At 32.5% G+C, this 26,136-nt stretch overlaps 1 protein-coding gene across 5 annotated transcripts in view; it reads right to left on the bottom strand.

Annotated features, from left to right (window-relative positions):
• LOC126738111 (uncharacterized) overlaps positions 1–26,136 on the bottom strand; it is a 48,870-nt gene that overhangs the window by 9,488 nt on the left and 13,246 nt on the right. For all 5 annotated transcript variants that reach the window (XM_050443262.1, XM_050443264.1, XM_050443265.1 and 2 more), the window contains exons 2-4: positions 25,973–26,124; positions 18,239–18,490; positions 408–703 (exon numbers count right to left, since the gene is read on the bottom strand). In XM_050443262.1, coding sequence (XP_050299219.1) covers positions 408–703; positions 18,239–18,490; positions 25,973–26,063 — 639 coding nt within the window. In that variant the 5' untranslated portion in view covers positions 26,064–26,124. The remainder of the gene's footprint in view (positions 1–407; positions 704–18,238; positions 18,491–25,972; positions 26,125–26,136) is intronic.

Genomic DNA, 26,136 nt, shown 5'->3' with positions numbered 1-26,136 from the left:
AAAAAAAAATATATCACCCTGTATCTTGAAAACTGTGCATTTCCGAACCCATGTTTATAAAAACTTTTTCTCAAATTTTTTTTTCAAGGAATCACCCATTGAAATATCTCCGTTTATTTTTCGAACACCCTGTATACAACGTTTGATATTATATCTATGTTTTTGGTTTGGTCATAACATTTGGTTAGTTTCTTAGTAGATGATTTTGGAACATATACATCCTTAAAAAAACTGTAAAATAATCTACTGTGATACTTCATTTTTCCACACCATTGAACAAGAGCTCTACTGTTGAACCCACTTTTTAAGACAAATTACCAACATTTTTTAAATTATTATGTGGAATTTTATTCTGACTTTTCAGGCAGAATCAGGAGTCTTATCGAATAACTAAAATCTTTACTGACCTTAATCGGTGTAGGGCTCAATTTGCTTCCGGTCATTGGCCACAAGGTGGGATACAACTTGTCGAGTTCGGCAAGACGGTCCAAATGGTTCAACCAGGACCTGTGCGGGTCGTACTTGTCGGTAGATGGGGGTGGTCTCTTGCTGTAGACCAAGTAGAGCGGGTAGCGGGAGAAGGGGTAAGTGGTGTGGAAAATGCTGGATGGCCATTGGCTGGGCTCGCGACCCTTCACGCGGTCGATGTGGTCTCTCCAGGCAGCATCGGCGTCGAAGGGACGTGGTTTAGTTACGTGGTAGGCTGTAGATGATTAATTGTGTGGTTAGTTAGTGATCTACGGAATGTCCGCTATAATATCGTTGAAGAAATATGACAATGTCTTGAGCGGGTTGTAAGTTATAGGGGAAAATGTCGAAGGATAAGTGAAAACTTTATGGTATACGATTGGTTTAAAAAATTTCAAATTTTTTGAGCACTGGGTGCTAGAAGAGACCAGACTATAAGAAATAAAGGAGCTATAAAAATAATTTGTATGTATGAAATTACGCCTTAAAAAAATTATTTCTTTGAGTAGAAGCCTTTTTGAGAAAAACATTCAGGTCTTCTTTCAAAAAAATTAAAAAGTTAAGGAAGAAATTATATTAAAATTTAAATCGTTCTGGCTCAGATAATATCATATTTTTTGCATAGAAATAATCTAAAGAGTGTTCTCTATTACACTATAAAGTAATTATAAGAATATGTCCTATATCCTGGAAGTTATAGGAAAAAATGTCTAAGAAGCATTAAAAAGTTCCTAGTTGCCAATTTGTTTTTAAGTAATTGCCAATTGAGTTTTAGTAAAATTAAATTAGCAATTATAAAACTTGTTCTAACTCATAAATTACTTTTCCTTGTGTAAAAAATTCTTTTAAGTACCTCAAAACGTATGCACGTAATCAAAAGACAAAAAAATTAATTAGATTATTAAAATTAAATAAAATTAAATTAAGGAATTTTATAGGCTGTAATTGAAATTTGCTCAATTGGTTTTGTACATAACAAATCAAAGTCATAGGCCTCCAATATATCGAAAACAAAGTCAAAGGATTACGACTCTTATTGCTCAAGTTACTGCAGTTTTAGTTCCATTAAATAACTAAAATTACAGACTTTGAAATTTTTTTATAAGCGTCTAAGTATAATATTTTTTTGTTTTTTTTTTTTGTATTGTAAGTAGCTCTTATTAATTAGGTTTATTAATTCTACAGAATTCGCAAGGCAACTTCGCATATGCACTGATTTATTACTGGTGCAGTATGTACGCGATTTTTCGCGTTCAAGAAGTGTCATTCTTGTCAGTAAGTTATATATTATATTTATATTATTGTATCTAGGTTATATTTAATTTTAAATTACAAATGTTTCGCCTGTACTAGCCATTATCAGATCTGCTGTAAAGAAGAAATAGAAATAATAACCTTTACGAACACTTACAAATTATAGTGTATATTAGGTTTAGATTGGAGAGGTTACAAAGGCTATTAGAGATGTATTCGAGAAATCACGCCCCTAAGCAAACCATGTCAGCCAGGGAACACTTCCTCGTGGCACCAAGAACTGAGTAAGCATAAGGGGTCAGTAAGAACCCTTCAATAGAGCAAACTTAGAACTGGAGAGTGGAATATTATAGACTAAGCTCAACTAGGGTAAGAGAAAGAAGGGTAAAAGAAACCTATGCAGAAGCCTAGTTGAGATACCAGCATTTGCAAGACTCCAGAAGACAGTACCCAAGACGGCCGCAACAGATCCTTGGTTTTTGTATTCATTCCAATGCAGCATATACGACAACCGAGAATGGATGGATAAGAAACCTTTCCGTCATCGGAAAAATTCTTTAGTCAACACAGATCCAATACAGGACTCCTGTTATACCAAACAGGAGCAAAAAGGAGAACCAGGAACTTGCGAAAAAGGTTTTAGCCTACAAGAAAGTTGTATGGGCAAAGCTACACACCACTTAAATCCCCCGTAATAAATGGCATCATACCTATCAAGCTATAGTAAGGCCAAGAACTGATGCTATCTGCGATATGCAAAATAATACAAGCTAGTCTAGCCATGGCGTACATAATAAAGAATTAAAGGGAAGCGAAACTACTTTCTACCAAAAGCGCAACGTAACTGATAAATGAAACCCAAAATATTTCGACCTATCTGCCTTACGTCATTCCTCCTGTAAACAAATGAAAAGTTTATAAAAAGGAATATCAGAAATATGCTACGGGCTAGCTCCCTACAGCGTCACCAAGATGTCTACCAAACAAGTAAATCTTGTAAATCAAACTAGAACCCATAAGTTTCCGATGAGATCGAACGTCTAGGAGTGATTTTGTATTTATTTATTATTACAGCATCAACAACCGAATAGCCAATTACCGGAATTACCTATAACTAATAAATTCAAAATAATCAGAACCACTAAGTAAACAATACAAAATCCTACATAGCTCTTGGAAAATTATCTAAATACCTACTAACACAGGAACTACGATATGAACTATTTAAATCCTACATCTGAGAAGCATACAACCTATCATTTATAATGCTGGCTTATTGTTCGCCTTATTTTAAATTCTTTAAGACTGTTACATCACGTGAATACTGCGATAGCCTCCAGTTGGATATTAAGAGTATTAGTAACTGGTTTAAAACCTATGGAATGTCATTGAATGTTAATAAATGTTCTGTAGTATCATATATAAGAAAAACCAATCCAGTCAAACATCATAGCTAAAATCAAACATATTAGCGGCATTAAATTAAACCGTTCCATTGAAACCAGAGACTTGGGTGTTGTTTTTAATTCAAATTTCAAGTTTAATAATCATTTCATGTACATTATACAAAAGGCTCTTAAATCTTTGGGTTTTATAATTAGAAACAGCAAGAATTTTGAAATATCAACTATAATAAGATTATATAATGCCTTGGTGAGACCGCACCTGGAATATACGTCACATATCTGGATGCCTATGATAATAACACATATTGATCAAATTGAAAAAGTTCAAAAAAGATTTGCCAGGTATCTCTATGTTAGAAAGCACAATGAATATCCTTATATGATCTCATATACGAGTATGTTTAAGACTTTTATGATTGAATCTCTTTTAGATAGGAGAAAACAACAAGCGGTGATATATTTGTTCTTTATTATAAATAACATTAAATATTGTAACTGTGATCTTATAAACTTCATCAAAATAAATGTGCCAAAAGTCAATTTAAGGATTTGGAATCCACATAATTTATTTTGTGTTATTTCTGATAGTAAGTCAAGGCTGACATGGCTGACAAGGCTGACCCTTAAAAATAGATATAGGTATAATATAGATTTATAGATACAGTGGTATCCTATATATTTTTTTATTACAAAGCATGTTATATTTTTATTTATTTTTATTTTGTTTTTCGTTGTATTTTGTAGTATTTTAAGGTTTTAATTTAATTTTTGTTGCTGGCTTTTTGTCCTTGGAAAATCCAAATTGAACGTCTTTTTTTGTCTAGTGTTTTCACCATTGACAAAAAATTGAAGCATTGAAAATATTTCTGGAGAGTTCCACCTCATATTGTGGTGACCATATAATGCTACCATACTCCAATACTGGTAACACCAGACTGTCAAACAATTTTAGACTCAACACTAAAACCCTTGGTAGACCTGACGATAAATCCCATTGTTCTATGTGTTCTATTTACAAACTCAACAATGTTGTCGTTAAAAGTCAAATTACAGTCTTATTGTGGACTACCCAAGTCTTTCTCATGCTTTATTTGTATTAAAAACATAGCTACAAAAAGCATGTATGTTTATCACATATTTAAATACGACCATTATTTAAATCCAAGCAAGGCCACAAAAACTCATGGGGATTCTTACCAAAATACACTCAATGTATGCAACAATGGTGGGGTCCATCATAACATACGCAGCATCAATATGCTCACCAAAACATCAATAAAAGCGTGTCTGGATATAATAGGAGCGATACCTGCCCTAGAAACCCCTACCTACCCTAGAAACCTGACAAGGCTAAACCCCCTACATCTAGTAGTAGGGGCTAAAGCAATATCAGGCACAAAAAGGCTATTGTCAAATGATACAACGATTCTAACAAAAGAAAGAAAGGATGCCCTCTTAGACAAGACACAGAACCTTGGGCATATGGCACTAAGAATGAATAAAGCCAAGATCACATAGCCAGACAAACTTTTTTTTAATTAAGGAGGCAAAGGGACAGAAGTTGCCCGGTTTGGGAAAGGCGGCGATAGAAGATCGGGGTAGCGGTGGCCATACTAGAAGATGGACAACAGGCTAGGCAACTCATTCTGAACCTGGACCTAGAAGCAACAGGCTTGTAGGCAAAGATAATCGGTATCGAGCCAATGTATCCAACTGATAAGAGAAGGGGCATCAAGGAGCCGGACCTTCGCAATCATTACATGAGGCTAGAAAGTAATGAATAGTTTAGGACAGTTTGAGACTGGCTGTACAAAACTGCTGACAAGATCTCTTATCACATAATAAAGAAGCGCTCCTCAAGAAGGGTGATTCAACTTGCAATGTAGCGGGCCAGCAATAGACTCATAGGTCCAGAACCAACCTGCTATGCCAGCGATAAAACTTGGAAAAGGTATATCAGACAACTGATTGGAACTAAGCATAAAAGCTACTTCGTTCAAGACTTCAAAGCGAAAGGTAGCAGGGTTGCTCATAGGTTATGCACCCTGCAGGAAACATCTACGTAGACTCCGGAAAATAAATACGTCGCTTTATAGAGGTTGTAAGGAATAGGAAGAAATCATTGTGTACAGTATAGGCTCTTACGAAGCATTTAATCAGACCAAAGCGAGGCCAATCCTTAGGATAAGAATTGTACTAATTGAAAATACTGAACTTCCTAAAAACAATAGAACTTAACATATGATAGTAAATCTATGGTGCAACAGAGGAGACCACAGTACAGGGAACCAACCAAGTACCACTCAGCGGGGAAGTTTAGTGGGTACGGAGTCTCGATTACCCAAGAACTACCGGTATTCAAAAAGAATATGCATTTTAATTTTTTCCAAATTTAAAAAAAAAAATCAAAACTTAACAACTGCATTAGCCATAAAAAAAATATTAAAATTTCAAATTATTTGGGTAGCATTTGGGACACATATGATAACTCCAAAATTAATGTTGCTCAGTACAAACATTTTAAGTTGTGGGCTGGTGTTTTAAATCGCATATAATAAATAAATAAAACTAGTAATTATCATTAAATACTTTAATATATCAAGTTTAGATATAGTAAGCAAAATATGTGTACATAATTCTGTTTTTAATAAAATGCCACATATCATATTTGTATCAAACATATAAAATTAAAAATAATTCTATGGAAAAAACTTATCAACTAAAATCTTAACACTCTAATACATTGTTGGCTAAAACTTCAATTGTTTAAAACCTTAATGTCAATAAACTTAATGTCAAATTTTAGAAATTGAAATTTAATAATTAAGAAAAACAGTTATTCATCAAAATTTTCATCACTGTCGCTCACATATTGTGGTATTTTGGTTGGAGTGTGCTTTAATGTTTTGTAAAATCCATGATAGATTGGGTCAATAAATGGTCAATAAAAGGTCAAGAGTATCTTGATATTTTAATATGTCTATATTTAAAGGCTCGTTATATGCTGGAGGTATTTCAATATTAGACATTGAACAAGATCTGCCTCTTCTTAGCATGAATTTGAAGCATATATTTTGAATTGATGAATTGCATTTGCATTTTTACATTGAATTGCATGAGTTGCATGAATTTAAAGCCTATGTCATTATCCTTTTTGTAGTATAACCGGTATAACCAGCTGTTCCACGCAAAGGATGATTTATCCTTGGCAATATTTCTTTTTATCAAATGTGTGGTTAAAAGTTTGGAAAATCCAAAAAAGTCTGTCTGTCTCGTAAATTTTACATAAAAATGAGGGCTAGACATTTTTATTATAGACACCCAGTCTTGTGGCCCTGAGATTATGGGATTGCGTTTTTTGACAAACCGTTCTATAGTGCATGATCGGTATCACACTCTAAATGAGTATGCCCTGGAACTAGGAATTTGTGATGAATTTCTTTCAACGTATTCTTGTCATCAATTGCTTTTAAAAACATCATCGGTAATATGCTATTCCGATTTTGACCAGGGCACGTATCTGAATAGAGGATTAGAGTTTCCACATGGTCTGGTAAGTCCTTAATAAACTGAAACAAGCAAGATGCGATCTCATCGGCTCCTCGTTGTGCTACTCGTGCCATATGTAACACGTTTTTTTCTAGTAATATTGCGGATCGTCAGAATCGTTGTAGAAAGACATACTAGAAGTCAAGTTGGGTGTAGCCAAACACTTTTGTAAGTCAAATGCCGCTACTAAAATCCTGCCTGAACTTTGCTTACTTTTTTCTTTATCACCTGTTTTTATTGCATAGTGAAAGGAAGCCTTGTCCTGATGTCGTTGACTCTCCGTTTTTAATTGGGTTTTTTCCTCCTCGTCGACAGAACATTTTAATTTTAGAAAAAATGCGTCACACGTTTTGCACGTATCATTACTTGGTTTCTTAAATTTTAAGTTTAAGGTTATGAAAACATTGCGAAAAACAGTTAGACTCAAAGGCTTTGTAGTTGGATCTGATCTTGTACTCTCGAACTTTTCTTTATAAAGCCTATACAATATCTGGAAGTTTAAGTGTTGTGCTAAATATCATTTTGTAGTATGATTTCTTGAGTAATGGGTCTCATAAGCCGGAAAGGTATTAATAAAATCTCTAGCAAATGAGATGTCCGCTTCTGATCGTTTATTGCCTGAAGGTAGCGTGCCTCTTAAATCGGACTTCAGGATGATAGAGGTAGGTGATATTTTCTTTTTTTTAACAGCATCATCTAAGAAACCTCTGGTTTCACCAAAAACGTTCAAAAAGCAAGTTTTGCAGATGTGACCATTAGTGCCGTCTAACTTGTAAAGTACTGTGATTTGTCTATCTTTTGCTGATTTATTACACCTTGTTCGTTCTTTCGGTTTTATTGTAATTAAACTAGCTAAATACCTTTTCTGTATATCTCTACTTGGTAAGTTTCTGTAGTCAGTAAAGATTTGCTTCATGTCAATATGGGCAGTTTTTAAATGGCATTTTGCTCGGCAGCCTTCAAAAACTGGTCTTGACGTTTTTGCTAGAATACTCTTACCTTTGGCAGTAACATACGCCTCGCCTTTTTTTCTACTTTCAGAACGACTTTGTCGCAATTCTTTGTATTGAACCGTGTCCTTTTTTTCTCTTTCTAGTTGCATTTGCAATTAGCGATAAAGGGATGTCATCGTCTGACTCATTTTGGGTTTCTTCAGAAACATCAGCTTCATTGTTAGTTATCTGCTCTTCATTTGATGGTTCCCATAATTCACTAGATCGAGAACTGAAATCAGTTGGTGACGTGGAAGATGTGGGTTATTTTCAAGGCTTAGGCAAGTATCAGTCTGTTCCGGCTCTATAAAAGTGATCAGTTGTTTAAAAACCAGTATCCTTGACCAGTCAGGGGAACAATAATACGCTGTCGTCTTGGCGACGACGAACGAGTTTAAACGAGTCATTATGATAAGTACAAATACACTGGAAAAAAAAATTGGTACATTTATGGTATATCCCACTTACATAGAAGAATTCACAAAACAACTAATTAAAACGGATTTTTTGGTAAAAATATGGTAAGTGGGACATAACACAAAATGATCTAAATAATTTTTACGATATTTGGTTTAAACATGATAACTGCCACTTATCACAATTGTATCAAATTGTTTTACCTTAGTTTTTTTTTAAACACGTGATATGATATTTTAACATGATTATACCAAACAAATATTAAGCAAATAGGACTTATCGATATTTTACCAAAGTATAACCGACTTACTAGTAATGCTGTACTTATCATGGTTGGATCAAATAAAAATTTATAAAAAATTATTTATATTAGTGAAGTTAACAAAAAAAAACATTTTTTGGAGTTAACATAAATCTCCCAAATGATACAGATTTATATTTAAAAAATTACCAATATTTAGTGATATAATTTTAATAATAACTAAAAACACTTAAAGGATCATTGAGAATATTTGATAACATTAAGGCAATCGCAGAAATATTTATATTGGTAATAAAGTTGCTCCTGCAATGTCTTTATAGGATATACTTCAAACGTCACTAAAAAAATGAAAATGCTATTTCTGTAGCTACTACATCATGTGAGACAAGGATCAAATACTATGTATATGTTAACCAAGTAATACTATCTGAAGGTTTTGAAATAAATGAGGAATTAGGTATATTGGGACCAAAAAGAATAATGACGAAAAGATAGATTTCGTTTAAGTACAGAAAACTTAAAAAAAAAATAAATAACTATCGTTAAGAGATAGGTTCGGCCTATTGACTACCTTGAACTACTTTTTCAATCTATTTTTAAATAATTTACATAAATATTTAAATGATCACTGTTTGTGAATTCATTATCGACGTCAGTTTGAGTTTTTATTGCGAAATCTTCATAATTTGTACTAGAAATAGATAGAGCTAGAATTTTAATTATCTTTTTAATATTTCACTTCTATATTAGAGAATATTGTTTTAATTTTAATAGATATAGAATAAAAAACTGTCTCATTAAAGACCTTCGAGGGGGATTTAGAAAAGACATTTCAGGAATGGCTTGAAAATTAAACAGAAAACTAAGTAATAATTTGTTCTTTTGCCTTATATAACTTTTTCAATAAATTTTGAAAGAATTTAGACACGGAATTGAATAATCCTTGACCATTTTTAATATTTGTGAATTCATTATTATCTTCAATGTGAATATTTGCTAGGAAATTTACGGTTGCTCTTTAAAAACTCATGTATAAATTAAATGAACACAAGTCGTAGTATTTTAAAAATGTTGGAATATGATTGTTATTTTGTAAGTGAAATTTATAGTTTTGGCTCATTGAACAGAAGCAAACGATCCCGCTAGAAATATCCATAAAACCATCCAAAAATACAATTTAATAAACAAACTACTTTCAAATTAGATATTGCATCACAAGGTCGGCGAGATCTATAAATATCTGAGGTATAGTTTTCCAGATCTACTTATAATTTACAGAAAATGTTGAAAAAAATATAAAATGACTTTAAGCTTTTATTAATCCCTAGCAGTATAATTTAAAAAAAAATCCAAACCAAGAAATGCTTATTAATAATTTTGAAAGTTTAGGACTGAATCGAAAATTATGGACTAAATACTTGAAGAGGTTTCTATGAAATATTTCTTAAAAAATAAAAGGGAAGCTGTATTTATTCTGTAAATTAAACCCAAGTGCCTTAACTAAATAAAAACTAAGTTATTGCTTATTATATAAATCAAATCCGATTGTCAAAGCATACCAAGTATAACTTTCCAAAAATCCAAAAATAATCTCAAACCAAATATGCTTACCCATATTTATTTATATTTAACAGCCGACCACCTAATATACGCGTTATGAAGCTGCTTACTGCCGCGAACTGACTAGAAAACCGAGTTTCCACTAAACTCCCACTTGAGTTTCTCTCTCTGTTTGCTTACGTCACCGCCCCATTATTCATCAAAAAAAAAAAATAAAAATCTTTTTTTATCACCCGCCACTTTGGTAAGCATACACAGTTTCAGGTGTGATTAATCGATCGCGATAGCCGTTCTGTCATCTTTCGCTCTAAAATTAGATCGATTTTCGTTTACAATTACTTACCATACACTCACACACTTATTATGCAATTTAAGCGGCAATCAGCAAATGTACATACATGCAATAATGAACTTTAAAAAGGCATTTTTTAATCATAACTTACCTTAGGCCAAGGCGATTATCAGCGATTCGTGTTCCAGAGTATCCAGAAAATATAGATACTATATGATATCCATGTTATTTTAAATGATGGGATGTAAGGGGGATGTAGAAAGAACAAAGTCTGGATCGCCCTGGCAAATGCTGGAGCGGCGGGTCGCATGGTTAAAAAGCCACGTTAGTCGGTTTTTATTTTTTTAATGAACTTTTTTGATTGATCGGGCGGCCTACTTTTGTCATAAATTACTTTAATAAATGTTATGCACAATATTTTTGGTTATATAAAAGGTGGCATACAAGGGTTAAGTGAAACGGGCGTTTTTTTGTGAGAAAACTCATTTTTTTCTAATATTTTACATATTTGCCAATGGCTATTTAATTAACTTTTTAGTTTTTCCAGGAAGAACTTTTTCCAGTCATTTTAAAGTAATCTTCATCACTCTTTCAGACCTTATGACCTATTCCAGGCATTTAACGCCATTAATTAGACCTTCCAGGCTTTTGGAACAATATTTATTTGAGTTAAACTGTTTCAATTTATTTCTTTAAATTCGTTTTTGATCTACTTGTGATCACGCAAAAAGCATTACTAAAGATTTATCTTTGTAAAGGCAAAAAATATGTATCAACTGTTTAAAGAGGCAGAAGTTTTTCAAATTTAACATATTTATATAAATTCAGTGATAAAACAGTAATAAAATTAGTCAAAATAGACCTGAGGTACTTACAGCACTAAGATGTCAAAGTATTAATACACTTTTCATTTATTAAAAGATCTCTGGATTATATAACAATTTTATATATCACAATTTTACAATATTGTCTTGGATCCTCTTAACAAGTCTTGAGCGATTGCTTTTCTAAATTAAACACTTTTAATTATCTTTCTGCTTTTCTTTGTTTTCTTGCTCTTTTATGTTTATCGTTTTTCCCTTAACGTCACTACTATTAGAATACATCAGGTGTAAACATTTATTTTGTCCAAACTAGATAGATGCATTTTTTTTAGACTTATAAGTTTCCAATTACATTTATAACTGTTTTATGACATTCATGTTGAAGTAAATAGTATATTGTTATATGATTATTCAGATTTTCAAGAACATCTTTCGGATATTTCAACTTCATTTTTATTCCAGATCTCTTCAAGGCATGTTTCAGGTTCATTTCTTCTAGGGGTTTATGGTACAATCTCTTATAAGGTTCAGACTTTTGGAGTAATTTTTTATTTTATTCCAGGCATTTAAACAATTCTACGGTTTTTCCTATGGCCTCTGTATTTAAGTCAAAAATTATTCTTTAATTTTTTTATCAAAAAAAAGGGTTGCATTCAAGGGGTATTTAGTGCCTCTTTTAAGGCGTGGTTTTTCTGGAAAAAAACAATTTTTTTACTAATTTTCAGTTTTATTCCTCACCTTTTAACCTAGTTTATAGGTTTCTTAAGGTTTAAAATGACATTTACTATATTTCTTGAAATACCGCTTTCCAGGCATTTTAAGGTCCAATTTCATTCTAATATTTTGGCTCAAGTTCCAGGTTTTTGAAGTCATTTTCCGTTGATTTTATTTCCGCAATTTTAATATCAATATTATTCATTTTAGTCCAACAATTTTCCAAGTAATTATACATTTTTATATTCTACACGTTTGGACTAATTTTATAATTTTGTTCCAAGCGTTTGAAGCCAACTTACGTTTAAAGTTACGCATTAAGTGCGTCTCTTAAGGCTCGTTTTTATTTTTGGTAAAAGCCTTATTTTTAAGGTAATCTTGTACATATTTTTCAAAAGTTTTGCACTAATTTTACCAATTTAATTTCACACATTTTAAACGAATTTACATTTTTTTCAAGTTTCGAATGATATTTCCTAGACTTTCAAAATTATTTTTTGCCAGGCATTTTTAAGTCATCTTTAAATCATTCAGACTTTTAAGTACTCGTAATCTTTCGAGTTTTTCAAATTCATTATCATTTATTCCAGGCACTTTCCTTCCGACATTCCTTCAGGATTTATTTTTCTGATACAATTTCTTATAGGTTTTAGGCTTTAAAAGGAATATGTAAATGCCTGGAATTCCATTCCAGGCATTTTAATATCAACTATATTCATTTTGTTAATTTTTTCTTTGAGTAATTCTAATTTCAGTTCAACTCTTTCAACTTTTTTGAAGCTCTTTCAAATATTTCTAGTCTAATTTAATTCCAGTCTTTGGGCTTAATTTTTAAATGGCATCTGAAGTCATTTTCTTAAGGCATATATTAGCTTAATTTCAATATTATTGAATAATATTAATATCATTCATTTTAATTCAATAGTCTTCTTTTTACGATCCTTCCTGGTATTTAAAGTCCTATTTAAAAATTCTGTCATATCCTTAAAAATTATATACCATATTTTTTTCTACAGGAGAGGCTTGCGTACAAGGATTATTAAGTGCCTCTCTTAAGACTCGTTTTTTTTTCTGGTAAAAACCTTATTTTCAAGTTAATTTTTTACCTATTTTGCAAAGTTTTGCACTAATTTTCCCATTTAATTTTACTATTTTTACAAACAAACTTTTTCCAGCTTTTGAATGACATTTCCTAGACTTCCAAACTAATGTTCTTCCAGGCGTTTTTAAGTCATCTTCATATATCTTTCAGCCATTCAGTTTTTAAGTACATCTTTCGAATTTTTCAAATTCATTTTTGTTCCAATTTTTTGGGTTTTTAATTTTTCAATTTTTGTTCTAGGCCCTAAAGCCATTTCTTCAGGTTTTACTTTTTTTGCCACAATTTTTTATTTTAGTTTTAGCGTTGATTGAATAATAGGTTCCTAATATTGTTTCCTATTGTTCAATTTTAAATCCTTTTCAATCCTTAATTTTCAAATTTATTCTAGGCAGCTGAAATCATTCCCTTAAGGTATAATTCAGATTCATTCTTTTCAGGTATGGTACAATTTCTTATTTATTCCAGGGTTTTGAAGTCTTCCATTGATTTTATTCCAGACATTTTAATATCACTTTTATATTTATATTCACTATATACAGGTATTATTCATTTAAGGTCAAGAATTTTCTAGTTATTTACATTTGTATGTTTGAGTCTAGGAGTAATTTTTCATCATGTTTTAAGTATTTGAAGCCATTAATTTTCAAAATAATTTTTTACATTTCTTTACTCTTTTAAATAAATTTATTTTTTATTCTTGGCATTTTAATCTAATTCTGTCTTAAGATTTGAAGTAATATTTATTACATTTTCCAGGCTCTTGAAATACATTTTTCCAAGCATTTTAAAGCCATCTTAATGCATGAATTAATTTTGTTCCAAAGGTTTGATGTCATTTTACATTTTTCCAGCTATTTAAACACATAAATTACATCTTCCAGGTTTTTGGAGCAATTTTTATTTCAGTTAAACTCTTTCAACTTATTTTTTTAACTCATCCAAATTTTCAAGTATATCTTTTGGATATTTCAAATGCATTTTTATTCCAGTCTCTTGGCTTGAATTTCAAGTTTATTCTATGCATCTAAATCGTTTTTTTAAGGCATTTTTGTATACTTAAAGATTCTGTAGATAGTCTTAATAATTATGCAAAATTTTCCCAGTTATTCTATACAACAGACGACTAAACAACAGGGGTTAAAAACGTTTTTTTTCTTTTCAAAGGGTTTTCCAGATTCTTGATGTAGTTTTTAATTTAATTTAATACCATGAAGAAGAAGAGAAGATGTAGATCACTTAAAATTCTCAGACCGACAAATAATCCTATAAAGAGAATGTCATTCTCAAGTGTATAATTTAATTCTAAATGATGCATAATTTATTTTAAATACGCAGTCTAGAATTCTTTTTGACATCTTTCTGTAAGAGAAGAACAATTGCTCGTACCGGCAAGTAAACCTAAGAATAAAGAACTAAAGAAGAAGAAGAAGAAGAATATAAAAAAAACTTGTAAAGGGTGTTTCAATAAGAACGCAAGATTTGAATTGCGCGCCATGTTTAACAGTTATAATGTCAGAAGATTATGATGTGACAGATCGAAAGTTGACAGATGGGAGTCAGCAAACATGGAGCGTTATACGGTAGAATAACGCGTCCTGATTGGTGAAAGTTTAGTTGACACTATTCGTAAAGTGCGTCCGATGTTCGGTTGAAATGTTGTATATTATATTGTGAAAAGAATAATCAATAAATTCAAGAGTACTGGTTCGGTTAGTGATATGAAACCCACGATACGGCAGTTAACGAGAGTGTGAAGAAAGACCAGTGACGTCAATTCGTCTATCATTTCAACAACTTCTGACAGCAAATCCTGAACAGCGAAGAAATTTCACTAATTGAATTCACTTGATTATTCCTTGATTGAGGAATAATTGGGGAAATAATTGAACCGTTTTTCTTCTAAAACGAAGAAGGTAATTTAGTAACGGTGAACGGCGAATGTTATCGAGCTATAATAACACAGTTTCTTGTGCATCATTTGGAAGCTATGGGCCTTGACGACATGTGGTTTCAGCATCCAGTCATACCGCCCATGAAACATAAACGATCTTGCACGAAATTGTTCCTGGTCGTGTCATTTCCTGATTTGATGACCAGAATTCGCCTCCACGCTCTTGCAATTTAATGCCTTTAGACTTCTGACTGTGGCGTTATCTGAAGTCACATGTTTATGCCAAGAAACCTGCAACCATCGAAGCATTGAAAGCCGTAAGTCTAATCTCAAAAGGAAAACTTTCTTAGTGCAGAATTTAATGACTTTTTTCCGAGATTCTCAACAATACTGGAAATTGATGGTTGGAATGGTTTTCTTGTTCCAGAAAACAGAGGAATAAGAAAAGAAGAAGAAGACGAAGAAGAGGAGAGGGTATGTTTGTATATCAAGTAGGGTGTGAGTTAGGAAAAACCCAACCCACCCAATTAGGAAAAATGAATCAATTCCTGTTCACCACAGATTCCAAGTATTCTCTGACCTGAAAATGTAGTCCATGGCCCATGTCTACAGAAACGGGCGAAACCTTTAACGGTAAGTAAGTAGTAAAAATGGCGACTTTGTCTTGGGGTTTAGAACCAAGCTATGATGATGTAAGTCTGCTGTAGTATTTATTTGTGGTACTGTGTATCCATCTATGCTACTGAAACGAGTTAGACAAGAAAAATTGGGACTTGAAACCTCTTGGAAAACTACAAATCATAGAAATAGAAATAGAAACTTTTGATCTCAATACTAAGGGAAACACATCAGAAAAGTAATGTACACTTCAGAAATGAGTTGAAGGCAACATGTTAAACTTCTCAGGCTTAGAAAATACGATCACGATGTTGCAATAATTGTGACTCTGAAACTAAATAACTCTGTTATTGTAAACAATTTAGTGGATAACAAAATAATTTATGTCAAAGTTTAAGCCTCCACAAGCATTCCGTATTTTATACAAATGTATGCATCAACATCGACATTCCAAGAAGCAGATCTTGAAGAGATGACCACTATCCCAAACCGTCACCTACTATTCATCCTGGGAGATTTTAATGACAGCATCGGAAAAGATTCAACATACTATGGGACAGTTTGAACTGAGCCTGAGGAATGAGAGGGGAGATCTTGCACTTACTAACACTTTCTTTAAAGATCATGCTCGAAGACCATTTACGTAAGGGATGGCTATCACCACAAACCCTGGAGCGAACTTTGGAATCGGTCACCAACTTCTAGTTCCGAATTTTAGACTACGTTTTATAGTAGTACCTCGAAAACAAATTAAGAGAACATTAGTACCGAATCTATCAAAAGTTCAAGATTTTCAGGTGGACATGGAAAATTAGCTCTGCCCAAATCAAATAGGAAACGATCCTGAAAAAAGTTAAAGTACATGATGATTGAAATCGTAAAAAATCATTAAACCAACGTAAATTATGGATTGCTGATCACATGTGGGATTTTATTCAACATAGTAAAAATATTACGGGGGAAGTAGACCGCAAAGACAACGAGAAATACATCTGCGATTCATGTAAAGAAATAGAAGAACATAGAAACAAAAAAAAACTGCTAATAAGAGAGTTTAAACCGCAGAACTGGTCTGCTTTGGACCAAGAGGGAAATATCGATGAGATCTTAGAAACGTGGAGGATGTACTGTGAAGCTCTATACATGAACGAACAGGCTCCACCAGAAAATTTATGGCCAAGTTATTCCAGAGAAGCAGAGATACTACTTTCCGAGTAAAAGAAGCAATTCAATTGTTCAAGAAAAACAAATAATTAGGAATTGAGACTAAACCAAGAGAACTATGGAATAGAGGAACGCGACTAACTGACTGGTATAATATAAATCCCATTATACAAAAAATAAACTATTAGAAGATGTAAGAACTCGAACACTGTCACTAATAGTTCACGTTTGCAAAGTCCTCTTAAAAACTAGAAAAAATTAAAGGTAATGTAAAAGGAACTAGGAAACAAATAATAAATCTGACACACCTTATTGAAAAATCTAGAGTGTGTGAAGTACCCATGATAATATGTTTCATCTATTTTCGAAAAGCGTTTGATTGCATCAACTGGGTTAAACTGGACCATTTTGATAAATATGCTCCTGTCTATCTAGTAATGTAACAAATAATGTAAATCAAATGTAACAAATGTTCGTTTAAACCAAGGGTTCTCAAAACAATTGTGAGCAGAGTGAAGACGAGTCAGACAAGGCTGTGTTTTATTACCTGATCTTTTTACCATATATGGTTAATTTGTGATGGGAAAGTCCTTAGATGGGCATAACAATAGCCAGGAAAAATCAGCAACGTTAGATTTGCTGACGATACCACACTCATAGCAGTGACGGAAGAAGAAATGGTAGTTTTCTTTGTATACGGTGCTAAAACTTGGACTCTTCAAGCTTCTGAACGTCAGGAAAGTGAATTGGCGAATGCTGCGATTAACGTTTCTATTTTAAATGAATTGAAAATAAACACCAGATTATCATCAATTTGCCTGCAACAGATTTTGTTTTTTGGTCCTATAGCCCTTTAAGGTGGAGATAATTTAGAGACTTATTATATCTGGAAATGAACTTTTTTTTTGCTTGGAAAATATAATCTGAATCATAAAAATCTTATAACGCATTTAAGTGTGCATCTCTGTCTTCTTCATTATAGGATTTGTTTACATGATTTTTATTATAGAGTATCTCAAATTCAAGCCTCATCACGCCTTTTTACATTGAAGAAACGACAATAGAATTTTTTGCCTCTAAAAGTTTTTCTTTTTGTGATAAGGTTCGAATTTGAGTCACCCTATACAACTCATTTAATCTGAATAAAACATACACAAAATTGTTAAAAACAAAATGACAAAAGTAGGCTACAACAACAAAAAAAAAACCAAAAGAAATGTAATCGATGAGAGTGTAAGTAGAGTCAGCTCAAGCGTTTGCAAGGGGGGTCTCACACAGTCACTTTTCCAAAAAAACTTTTATTTCAACTTTCGAAGGCTGTACAATCAAAATTATCCATATATAAATTATTAATTAAATTAAATAACATACAGTCGCAATAATTATATACTCTAAAATATACAACATTTAACACGTAGATGGTCTCTAACTCTATGTATAGCGAACGACACAAGCATATTTATATAATAATAAGAATTCTTCGTGATCTAAAGGCACTGGATACGGCAGAACAGTGGTCAAAACCACCTTTATTATAGGCGAGTATTTTATTTTTACCATATCACACCCGATATTAATAAAGAATCACTTTTTTTACTCGAACTATACCGCTCAATTTTGATCTCGAAAGGCAACAAAAAAAAAAAGCGATTCCTTAATATCCGGAGTGATAACTTTTATATTTTTTTTTTGTGGGCGATAGTTTTCAATGTCTCGAAGACTTACCAGGCCTGTATCTGTCCAAGGAGCCGTAGTTGTGGGGGAAAATCGGCCTGGGTGAGTATCCGTAGGTGTCGCGGTGCAAAGGATCGTAACGGTATCCAGGAACGTGGATACGTTCGGCAGCTGCACTGGGGTCATCGTAGATGGATTTGCCGAAGGGCCAACCAGTGGAGAGCTCGGGTAGATCGCTCAATGGACGGAAGATGCCCCTGGGTCTGGACGAGTAGGTGTCGGAGGCCCTCAGGTCATCGGAGCCTGGAAAGAGAGGAAAAACATGCATGAATAAAGGACAAACATTTGTTTATAACATTGTCTTTTCTATAAAAAAAAATGGCTCATCTATCAGTAAATAAGGAAAATGTTTTCTTAAATGAAGTATTTTCTCCTCGAAATAATAAATGCCAATCTTGGTTATATGTGCTCTATAAGTGACTTCTGAGATAAAATACAAAACAAAACAAGATTCGTTTTGAAATTTATAGAAAACCCTCGACATTATATAATGTCATTTAATTTTCCCAATACACACAAGTTGGCTGCGTTTAATTTCTTCTTCTATCGTTTCTTTAAGATCCCACGGAAGGAATTGGATAGGAAAAAGAAGGGTAAGATGACGAATATTGCGTATTATTCCTTTCTCCTTTCCAATCAACGATCTGTGCAATCTATCATGTGTATCTTGAAAGCTTGGGCGATTGAGAGACACCGAACAAGCTTCTACTCCTCAACATATAGATGGCGGTAAAAAAGCAAAACTATCGCCTTGAGACTGCACTGACTGTCAAGCATCCGATATAAAAGGGCAGATTCAATAGGAAGAAATTGCGGAAATTTCCACTCTCAAAATGTGAAAAAAATCTAGTAACAAATATGATTATTTATGTACTTAATACAGTCAATCTGGTCTTATAATTTAAGAGTTCTTGCTATTGCCCAAAAATTTTTTGATTCAATTTTTTGGCCAAACAGAAAATTTTATAGGACAAAAAATTAATAGAATTAAATTCTGTAGAATTTTGATATAGTGTAAAAAAGCTGTAAAATCTACTGGAAGAAAGTTAGAGGAGCCAAAGTGACCAAAATACCTACAACCTTCTTGCAATGTATTCCTTCGCTATCTTATTGGGTATTATCATACTAACGCTAGGCACATTTACCATTTTTTTTAATTGTAACTCTACCAATGATCATTGTTTATATTAATTAATGTTTTATTACGATGAAAATAAACCCATTAACCGTTCGCCATGCAATCAATCTGAATTTTTTTCAGCAAACTAATGTTTGCATTATTTTTTCAAAACTTAAAGTAGTCTTGAAAGCAATTTACAGTTAATTTTAAGATTGTTCGAGAAACTTCAAATCTTCAGGACTTGGAGATACTGCAATGTGATTTGAACTCAGCAAGTTAATGATAGTGAAATGAAGGGTATACCGAAAGATACTAGAAAAATAGCACATTTGTTTTAAATTGACTTAATCATCTTATTTTTAATTAAGTTATTTTTAAGAGATTTAAAAAAAATCTACATATAAAAAGTAATTTTTCCCTTTAGGCTGTCATCTTTCTAAATATCTTTAATAATGTTCTTAAAGCCTGAGTCTTCCCTGAGCAAGATATTTGATTTAAAAAGGTTTTACTCAATTGGTATAACATTAAGTGACGCTATTGGACTCAATAAAAGTGGTGAGAGTCTTGACTTAAAGGTTCTCATAACTTTACCTTAATTCAACATATCCTTAATTTTTTTTTAAATTGTGTATTTAAATCTCCCGCCACATCGCTTTATTTTTTAGGGTGTGACGTCAACTGGTTTAGATTAATTCAGCAAAAAATTAATTATTATTTATTAATTAATTCAGCAATTAATTCAACAAAAAATTATTGTTATTCATGTCACATGTATTTTTAGGCAGCTGTCAAATGTCACACGTCAACGTCAAAAAATGTTAATTTTTCATTCCAGCGAAAATAGAAAGAGGGCATGTAATACCAGTATTTGAAGAAACTTTTAGGTTGTGGCAAGGGTATTTTGAATATGGCGGGGCGGAATAATATTCCACCCAAGATGTTTCGATTGATTCTGATTGGCTAGTTTTTTCCATACATCGTACATTAAATATGATAATAATGACGTTAATGACATTTTAACTGTCGTATTTAACGGCTGTTTTTTTATTTTTCCTTTGGGTGGAAAACAAGCCAAGCCTCATGATTTCTAATTTAAACTAATTTTATAATGTGTTTATGACTTTCAGGTATCATGGTTTGTTGATAAATCATTTTACAAGCGTGCAAACATTTAATTATTGTGCAACTACGCAGAGCCAAAGACATTTTTCAATTATGACATATCTAAGTGTTTTCTAATAAGGTTGAACGGCGTTTTGGATGTATAATTATTTTCATTTCTCAATTTCTACAATTCAATTCTCTCAAAACTCAACCGATCAAAATGTTGGGAATTTCCATTTCCTTATCTTCATGTCAGTTAAGTTATTCGCTTTGTATATTAGTAGTTGCCCAAACAGTCACAGAAGTCATACATTTTTTAAATTGCCGTCAAATCCATCAACAAGGTCACTAGTTATGTAAATTGCTCTAAACACTTGTGTTTAGAGCATTTACAGCATTTAGAGCTTGTGTTTCCAAATTTAACAACCCTGATAATCTTGTGTGACTTAGATGGGATGCTGTACCATGGTGATTACATAAAATTGAAACGAAGTGAGGCTCCTAATACGAAAAAGGTCCTATGTGTAACCCAAAGTGTATCTCAAGATATATTCATTGATGTTGCTTAAATTAAAGTATCAATAATAAAGCTCTAAGTTCATTTCGAGAACAAAAATCTTTAAAAATCACAATTTTCAAGTTCTATTTCACGGACACTCCAACTCTGATTTTTCCAATTTGATAACTAACACTGGCCTTGATAAACATACCTACTAATTTGTACATATGTATATACAGGGTGTTTCACTTTTTTGTAGCAGGACATTAACAGTATTTAAAAAAATTTATTTTAAGGTAGGTTTCTCATATAAATATTGATCGTCAAACTTTTTGTTTCTGAGATACAGGGCGTCAAAGTTTCCCAAAAAAAAAGTTTTTATTTTTTAATATCCGAACTATCAAAGATATTGAAATCAAAATTGGTATAAACAATTCTAGGATGAAGGGTCATAATCGTAAATAATGTCATGTTTCTACGTTGGCCAGTGGCGGAGATATGACTAATTAATAATGTTAATGTGACTAAAAAAGTAGCACGCCACTGGATTAAGTCGATTAAACGATCATTTTTAAATAGTGCATTTAATTGTAAACAAAAATGCCCTCTTGATATTTTTTTGTATCTGACTCCGTTTTCTCCTCAAATTGTTTGTAAAAATCACTTAAGATTTGAAGATAAATTTATTTCAACCGTCTAATAAATGGCAACATAGAACAATACCACAAATATTTATAACTTATTTATAACAAACAACAGATTACAAGAATACAACAAACAATTAACAAATTTAAAGAAGGTGTTCGAAATGTGAACCATTTTCTGCAATACATAATTCACATCGACGAATAACCGAACGTGAAATGTTATTTAAAAATGGTACTATTTCATTACAAGCAATCCTAATTCTATTTATAAGGTCATCCCTTGTTGGAACAGGTGTCGCATACACTCTTTCTTTTAAAAATCCCCATACTGAAAAGTCTAAGGGGTTTAAGTCTGGGGATCGTGGAGGCCACGCTACTGGCCCTCCACGACCCATCCACCTTTCTGGATAATGGGTATCCAACCAGTTTCGCACAACTCTCCCATAATGCGCAGGACAACCGTCAAACTGGAACCAACTCCGTCTCCTTAAATTTAAAGGAATATCTTCCCACATATTCGCATGCTCCCGTTCTAAAAATTCCAAGAAGGCTGCAGCATTTACCTGTGGTGGCAAAAAATATGGTCCAAAAAGTCGATTGTCATAAATACCAATCCAGACATTAACACTAAATTCATGCTGGAAGTTTCTTGGTCGAATTCCATGTGGATTTTCATGCACCCAAATGTGCTGATTATGGAAATTGACCACTCCACGCCGAGTGAAGCACGACTCATTGCTCCACAACATGTTATTTAAAAAACCTGGAGTATTATTAGCTGCATTAAGAATCCAACGACAAAATGCAGTTCTTTGTTGTTCATCTCCTGGTTGTAATCCCTGAACAGGCTGCAAATGAAGGACCTCTATGATCCCGTCTTAACACTCGGTAAACACGGGAAGCTGAAATTCCTAAACCAGCGGAAACTCTTCTAATACTTGTTGTAGGATCTCTGTTGAACTCACGCAAAATTTGTTGCCTATTTCTCTTTATTCGAAAATTTACATTATTTTGATTTCCTCGTACATTGCCTAAACCATTCTCAATAATTTGTCGATGGACTCTTACAAATACAGAAGGATGTGGATGCCTTCTAATCGGATATCTGCGCATATATTCCCGGGCTGCTTCTGCGGAGTTTCCATTTGCAACCCCATAAATAAAGTGGATATCCGCTAACTCTTGATTTGAAAACATAAATGGCATTTTGACACAAAAACGATAAGAAGAAATAAACAAATAACACTTTTTGAGAACGCAATTGCAATTTGACACGATAATACTAATATGACATTTACATTTTATTACACACTATTCAAATTATTAAAATAAATTAATATAAATAACATTTCACGTTCGGTTATTCGTCGATGTGAATTATGTATAGCAGAAAATGGTTCACATTTCGAACACCTTCTTTAAATTTGTTAATTGTTTGTTGTGCTCTTGTAATCTGTTGTTTGTTATAAATAAGTTATAAGTATTTGTGGTATTGTTCTATGTTGCGATTTATTAGACGGTTGAAATAAATTTATCTTCAAATCTTAAGTGATTTTTACAACCCAATTTGAGGAGAAAACGGAGTCAGACTACGAAAAACTATCAAGAGGGCATTTTTGTTTACAATTAAATGCACTATTTAGAAATGATCGTTTAATCTAAGTCCTGCTACAAAAAAGTGAAACACCCTGTATATTATATTTAGTCATTATTAAGTACCTTGCTTATATTTTACACTATTTGTTTAGAATGTATTGTAATTATGTTTATGTGTTTTAAAGCCCTTTGTTCCATTTGTTTCAATTCATTTTAAAATATTTAAAAGACAAATTAGTTTTTTTTAAATTTAAAATTTGCTGCCATACTTACGGTTCTAGTTTTTAATTATTGATAAGTATCAATATCTAAATATTTTTAATGTCCTAAACAAGGCAGTTTTTGAAAAAATAATTTAAACCAAATGATGTTTTAGTTGATTTGATCTTTCTTAAAGTAAGTAATGGACATTAATGTTAACATTTATTTTTCTTTCGCAACCTTACCACATAAAATGTAAGTATTTTTCACCGATAAGCGCTTTGTTAATCTTAATATAGGGTTTAACTCTATTTAAACTATTCTTTAACTTCTGTAATTCTGCGAATGACTTTAAATTCAAATATCGCGCAATAAATCAGGTTTAAATTTCCCGCCATACGCCACCTATCGCCATTTAATCGCCCTTGTCCTTGTCAAATAACGTTAATAGAACTGTCAACGGAATTTCTATCTGATCATTAAGTGACACGCATTTCTCTTTATTTTTGTTCTGTGGGTTACGGACCTATAGCATTTTAGGTAATATTTTTATGAAAATCTCTTAATTTAGGCCCGGTTGTACAATGGGCGATCAACAACAGTTCATAAAGATCTCCGGTTCAGCGGAATTAATCCGTTGTACAATGTTGGTTCAAACGATAACCTGCGGTTCATCTTGAACGTCCAATTTGGAGCGTTCAAAGGGAGTTCAAGCAAATTTTTGAGATTAAATTAATATTTAGTATACCATTTTGATATTTTTTACTTATGTAAATACAGCCACCTTTCAATAATTATTGTGTTTGGTAAGGTGCTAATTTATTAGTTACTAGGTACCCTAGGTTTAGTTTACAAACCATAAATATAAAAATGGATCCTATTTGGAAAGATATTACGGATGATGAAAATTTTCTGGAATAAGTAAATAAAATTGTACACCCTAGATCATCACAGGTGTACAGGGATAGACCGGATCATTTGAACATTTAGGATGATAAAGAATTTAAGGCTAGTTTTAGGTTGGAAAAGCTGTAAGATTCATAGGATGTCTGAACAAATTTCATCGGTTACGGACAAGTATGATGATTTGTATTAGTTCAATTACCCTATTCATAGACTTTAAAAATACTTTTAGATTTTAGATAGAATATCGTCAGCATTTTTCCTTTCAACCCGAATAACAATTGATTCTAAACATTTTACAATATTTAAGATTGAAAATGATTTAAAACAAGTTAAAAAACCTGCAGTAGCATCAATGTCATATTTTGATGTTAGTCCTGTAAGTTGGCTCCCTAATATTTGAATTTCATGGATATCACTCTCGCTTGCAGTTATTGTTATACATTTTTGCTTGGCTCTTTTTTTTTATATTCTCATACTTTGTTAGAAATGTAACAGTTAAGGGGCTCTCCGAGAACACTGTTAAATTTTCTCCAAGGCCTCTGCTTTAATTTCATTATGGTTGTGATCCGTTTTCTTACATTCTATGCTTTCCTTGTATTTTTTTATTAAATTAATAAGAACCTTTTCTTCTCTCACAGACAAATTGCGTGCCCTAATTTTTTTCTCCATCTCAAATAAGCAGACCCAAACGGTTTGGCAAGCGAAAAACACTTCGGAGTTTACGGTATTTTTTGTGTTCTTTTTTATGTGGCCATTGCAGACTTTAAATAAAACCTAGTTTAACTAAACTTGTACTGGAACAACACACAAACCTCTGAACTACGTTCAACGAAGAACTGCAGTTTAGTAGAACTTAAGTTGAACCACTGCTTGTATAACCGGGCCTTAGAGTTTTTCTGTTCTTTATATAAATAGATACCGGACAATATGGAACTTTTCTGATAATGAGTGAAACAAAGATGCAGTAGGAAAGACACAATAGGGTCAGTGATTTACAGGTGGTCTAGCATTTTTTCCAGTAACTGGATCTTTTTTAGGCAAACCTTAAGAGCAGTCACCCAATATCGCCATAAAACTTGATAAATGTTTTATGAAAGTTCCGTAAATATATTTAGAATTTGAATCAGACTTTGTTTCACCGATAAGGCCCTAAATAATTAACTAATAACCTCGTTTATGCCCTCAGAAACCTATGTATATAAATGTGAAGAAATTGTGGAACTAAGTGGCATCTGAGTTATGCCCAAAAATGTAAAAAATAAGTCTTGATGTATCTCCTAAACACAAATATCAAGTGACTCTTGAATCTTGCTGGATAAAAGTGCCTCTTACTTAGAAATTTTTTAAGATACAATAAAACGTTCATATATTAAATTATTGGAAAAGAAATGCTCTTTTATTGATAAGATCAATAAAGAGCGTGAAAGAACGTGTTCTAAGTGCATTTAAGAATCACGTTTCTTCTCGCAAATTCATCCTCATGAACTCGACTATGTTAATGTAAAACATTATGAAAATATTCGAAGATGTTCTTAGTTAAAGACTAATTAAGAATATTCTAATTATTTCCTAAAAATATTCTCAAGAGTTCATGATATTGATCCAGATACTGGATAAGTCAAGATTTAGGTCAAATAATGAAAAAGTCTTACCTTTAAGGGACCTGACAAAGGACTGCCAAAACTTGGCCTTTTTCGAGGGGGTCTCGTTGAGACTGATCATTTCAAGGTGGTTCTTAAACATTTTGTCGTCGTTTGTTGCTTCTTCGTCGGCTACTCTTCTATTTGCTCACTTGGTCGTTCGTCTGGAAAAAAAA

The sequence above is a fragment of the Anthonomus grandis genome, chromosome 7, assembly GCF_022605725.1.
Source record: "Anthonomus grandis grandis chromosome 7, icAntGran1.3, whole genome shotgun sequence".
In the NCBI taxonomy this organism is placed as follows: domain Eukaryota; kingdom Metazoa; phylum Arthropoda; class Insecta; order Coleoptera; family Curculionidae; genus Anthonomus; species Anthonomus grandis.
This window is presented reverse-complemented; position numbering and strand designations above follow the sequence as displayed.